General features: G+C 37.2%; 1 protein-coding gene across 1 annotated transcript in view; it reads right to left on the bottom strand.

The window, feature by feature from the left end:
* Positions 1–3,266: 3,266 nt before the first annotated feature.
* LOC104280092 (endothelin B receptor) overlaps positions 3,267–5,354 on the bottom strand; it is a 5,158-nt gene continuing 3,070 nt past the window's right edge. The window contains exon 6 of the mRNA XM_009877642.1: positions 3,267–3,970. Within this exon, the coding sequence (XP_009875944.1) occupies positions 3,839–3,970 (132 nt within the window). The 3' untranslated portion in view covers positions 3,267–3,838. The remainder of the gene's footprint in view (positions 3,971–5,354) is intronic.

Raw genomic sequence — 5,354 nt, 5'->3', positions numbered from 1 at the left:
CATTTAGACTGATACTGTTTCCCACTGCTTTAAAAAAAAAGGCAGATTGAAATATGCACAAAATTACACTGTCAGCGTACAAAGGGATAACGGTTTTCACGGGGTGTATTCCAGCACCGAGTGCATGCACTTCTAAATTAATGAACTACAAGTTTCATGCCTTTTATTTGTGATGTCCCTAACACAGGAGGATTTGTGACTATATATGGGTGTGGAGAGAGAGAAGAGATTGCAACTGACATTTTGAGCAAAAACAAACAGAGCAAAGACAGGCATGACTGATTGTTCCAACAAACATCAGACAATTTTGCAACGCGTATGCAAGTCTGAACTGTCTCCAGTGTTCAGCTATGTAAAACCATTGTACTCAAAAGCTTTGAGTTTTAGTTCTGACTTGCTTATTTCTTTTTTACATCATTGTCACTGTTTAACAATTAAGTCAGAGTCCCTAGGAGAGAAAAGGTCAGACGTCTTTTTGTAATGTTTCACAATTACAAACATTTTATTGGTAATTTAGTATGTTTACACTGCCTGAACCACAGAAAGATGCTATCTTAAGTGACCAGAGAAAATGAAATACAGAAATATTTTACATAGCTATACAGAACATTTTTTTTAAAAATCCTTTTAACTTTATTTCAGTACATAAAACATTCTCTTGCTAAGCCAACCGTATGTTAATTAAGGGCTGTTTTGGATAGCGAAATGCCGCAGCTCATAGGAGATGCTCCATAACCATCAAATTTCTCATCTGATTCTCTGAGGTGCAGTACCAGTGTATCAGTATGGTCCCCCCAGTCTGAAATGCTTTCTCTTAACTCCAAGAGAACTGTGTGCAGGTAGAATTCAGAGCCACTGGGGCAGCAAAAATCTAGCCACTATGTGAAGGCCAAAACATAGAGATGCGATGTAGTTTCTTAGTAGTTAATTTTTTTCATCTCAAGCCACTCTTTGTCAGCTCTTCAGGCCATTGGGAAAAACGACTCTTACTCTGTCACCCCACTCTGGGCAAGCACAAACTCCTACAAAGATGCACTTGCTTCTCTGTGACCTGTGACCCCCTGTTTGAGACTCGGAGAGCCTTGGACTGGCTGTTTTACCCCACGAGTAGATTTTACACTCTTCAGAACTTTTGTAAACAACAATTTTGTTTAAAATTTTTTTTAAAAAATTAACTTTTAGCTTTTTTTAATTCAAGATAGCGTGTAAGGTTTTTTAAAGAGCTGTTGTTGTGCCTTCATTCTGCTCCAACTGAATTGAATGGTTAACCAGTCAATGTTTTCAGTGGATTAAGGAATAGGTCTGTACTGAGGACTTCAGAAAATGCCTGTCTTCAGTATTAAGAGATTTAATGTTAGCTAGAACACAGGTGCACTGGAGCTCTCCAGTGTTATTCTTTTAACTGCATAAGAACAGAAGTTTTGAAAATTTTTATTACAGGAAATGAGAGCTTCAGTAAAAATACCGCTTTGAAAAATACTGAAAAAAAAAATACAAGTGGTATAATACATATATATTCATTCCAAAAAGTGGGCGGTATATATACTCTTTATTTGCAGAATCTAAATGTCTGACTTAGCAGGACTCGTCTTAACACAGAATTAGTCCAGGAAAAAATGAAAAATATGTTACACATTTGCCAATACAGCAGCTATATTTTAAATAAAAATAACAACAATATACATGTACAATATCGTAGCGATATAATTTGAAGAAAATAACACTGATCAGTATCAAACGGGATTTATCTGATTGTCCATCCTTAGCAGATGAAATGCATTTCACAGAAATAGATGCTGGGAGGGTGAATTGATATTCACAGCTTACCGTGAGGAAGTTACAATGAGAGTTAAGGTAAAAAATGTAAAGAACAAAACTTTAAATAGAGTTATATTTATAAAAATTCAGTGTTACAGCAGTCGGGTGCCTGTGCTGCAGGAAAGGTGGTAACAGTAACTTAAGAGTAGACAACATGTACACTGGCACACATACTCTCACACACAAACACACACGTGCTCATACTCATATGCATGTGCATAGGTCCTCAGCTTGATTTTACAAGCATACAGGTACTATCTTTTGATGGGGCAACATCAGGAATGGGGTTCACTTCTCCTGTTTTTCGCCGTCTGCAAGGTAGCTGTAGCTACCTGAAGTCAGATGAGATTTAACCCTCTTAAGGTAACGTTGGCTGAACACTTCAATAAGAACCTTTTTCATCCTGAGCATATTTAAGGCATTTTATCAACAAATCTGAAGTTAATCAAGACTGGAGAAAAAGGTAAAAATCCTTACATGTGAAATTTTGGGAAAAAAAAATAATTCCTGAGTCTTGATAAATAGTTTTATTACAATAAAATATCATGTCTATTGAAAACATGTCCTTTACAAAAGAATGCTATATGACATTTTTTCCTTGAAAAAATCATGCCTTAGTGCACAAAATATGTTAATAAGTCTTTAGGGACATCTGTAACAAATTAATAGGAAATGAAAAGCCAAAGAATGCCCTGTCACATATGTACAAAACGTGCATTGCTCCCGGCAACACACATCATGTTTCCTACAGGCATCTTTATCTTTCTGTTTTCTCACAGGGTCCTGCCCATATTTTAATACTTTAAAATTAATTATGCTTCACTAAACTATTTACAGAAGCAGAAACTAATCATACATCTTCCTAAGCCCATAAATATGGAACTACAGAAGTAGAACAAATTTTAAAACAGTATGAAGACCAGTGTTCTACATACTACTGTTCTCTAGTAGTATAATTGGTGAATTGTTTTCTCTATGAAGATTTAAACCTAAATGAAAACAGAAGTTCAAATTCTCCCTCCGTTTCACCTGGCTACATTTTTTCCACATGCTATTTCTAAAGGATTTTTCTTCAAGACAGTATTTGGATTGAAAAAAACCAGTTGTAAATTGTTCCAAAAGTATCTCAAGTAAAGAACCGTCAGGCTCTTGAATGCCCACGGTTTACAGGGGATACAATCAATTTGCTTTCAGTTAAAAACAGCTGATTTCAAAACCTAGCCATCCTTTGTATGGTTTTAGTGGTATTAATTTATGCTTTTGGTGTGTTTTTCTCTCCTACGCTGTCATTAAACGTGAATAACACGGAAATAGTGAAATGGATCATACCGAAAGTGCTGTCAAATTCACTGAACACACAAGGTAGTTACAAAATAGTATTTATAGGGGCCTTAGGAGGTTCCTTCTAACAACAACACGTAAAAACAATCACCAGAGTGAAATGCACTTTTGACTTGACTGCATCCTTTAATATTTTTGTTAGCTACCGCTATAACACCCCTGATAAAAATCATACTTGTCTACATTTAAACTTCTACCACAAAGTATTTAATGGTTTATTTAAAAAAAAACAACACAATAGTGATGGTGGTTAATCTGCTTTATAAAAGATAATATATTGAGTTATATATAATAATGGCTTTGATCCAATTAAAGTTATATTATACTGCTTAGTAATTACTGTGACTTCAGTTCCTACTGTTATAGTGAATACAAATGATTGTTTAATGTACAGGAAGTGGGGATCATTTGGAAGTGCTGATTCAGAAGTATTCAAGTGCTAACAATGACTTTTTCTTTCTACACTATTCTTCATGTCCCATAAATGACCATTTTATAAATGTCCGTGATTCTCAGCATGACACAGTTTCAAGGCAATTATTTTTTTATATGTTCTTTTTTTTTGTGCAAACACAAAATTAGGTTTTTCTGAATGTTACCATCTTGTTCAAAGTAATTGCCACTTTTACTTAAAAAGGCACCGGCATTAATGTAAGGGAATATACCTTTTATGCTTGCTTTATGAAGAACTGTACTTGTTACTGGAGCGGAAGTTATCATATCCATGATCATTAGCTTTGAACTTTAAACAGGACTGCCTTTCCTCCAGGGACAGCAGATCTTTGGATTGGCACCAGCAACACAAGCATGACTGTTGAAATAAAAGGAATAAACATTTTGCATGATTTTGTTTTGCACATGTGGCAAAACACATCGAAATTCTGCCCTTCTTCAGTAGTACAGGAAGAACACCAAGTCTGCAAGGTGCCATTTTGGCATTACAATGAAAGCAAAGAAACAAGGTTGAATTTCTGCTTTGCTCAAATGGCCAGTAACTTCTGGGATGCTCCATTAGCAACCAACCCAAGTGCTGGAGGACAGGAAGATTTATATATGATAGCCACATACGTACCACTTTGAGTCTGGTCTACAATTCTAAATGTATCTGAAAATAAAATTAGACTCCTTGTTGTCCTTTTCCTGATAATCTTCCCCAGAAAAAAAAAAAATACACAGTAATCAAATCAACACTTCCTAAGAAAGATGATGCTATTTTTCAAGGAGAAAAAAGAGATCTGAGTGGAAGAATGGGGAAACCTCTATACAGTTCAAAAACTATTACTAGATGTACTACTGCAGAACTTTTACTGATGCTACTGACTGGTCTTCGGGTGTTGCAAGTCCATTTGGGATCCTGCACACCTGTTTGTTACCATGCTTAGGATGCTACAAATCAGATGTCTTAGTTGCTCTCAGCTCCAGCAACTCTTTCAGGGACTTGGTAATGAAAACAGAGAAGAAGAAAGCATCTGCAGCGTGTGCTGTCACATTAGAAGGGAAATGCCCCAAAAATATTCGATATATGGCTGACTGGCTTCTGATGGAAAGGCATATCGAGTAAGGAATTTACATAGCGAGGGAATAAGCCTGGCTTAACGGCCCATGGTTAAATGCTTGGAAACAAGCAAGAAAGAATCTGCAGTAAGCAGTGTCTGCACACACTAAGGGGATGCACAAAAAAAAAATAAATCTTTAAGGACCAAATCTGGATGTTTCTCTGAGCAAACATGAAGGCTGAAGGACTAATGGGCTGCAACCCACATGCAATCCAGACCCTCAAATCCTGGGTGTCGAATTAGTGCCCAGGACCTATTCACTCAAGCCAAGGCAAACCTACAGGCAGGTCTGTCTCAAAAAAACTTTGGTACTGGGAAGTGTGTGCTTGCAACCACTGCCTTATACAACTGCTTTAATGCTTGCACCCACTGCCTTGCACAACTGCTTTAAGCACTCAGTCAGGATGAAGGGAACTTGGGTCCAGCACCCTCCCCATTGGGTTGCAGAGGAAATGGCTACGTGAATCTCTGCAGCGCAGTCCGAGTCTGCTTTGTCAGTGCTCTTGGCGTGGCTGGGTGCCAGCTCCAGTCAGGAAGTGATGTAGCACTGATTAGCATGGTGCCAAGAGGGTTTATTGTATGCTCCTCTCTTTTGCTTTCTCTTTTTGTCCCTAATGAATCCTTAATTCGTTTCTACAT

This window comes from Apaloderma vittatum, unplaced genomic scaffold (genome assembly GCF_000703405.1).
Source record: "Apaloderma vittatum isolate BGI_N311 unplaced genomic scaffold, ASM70340v1 scaffold16730, whole genome shotgun sequence".
Lineage (NCBI taxonomy): Eukaryota > Metazoa > Chordata > Aves > Trogoniformes > Trogonidae > Apaloderma > Apaloderma vittatum.
This window is presented reverse-complemented; position numbering and strand designations above follow the sequence as displayed.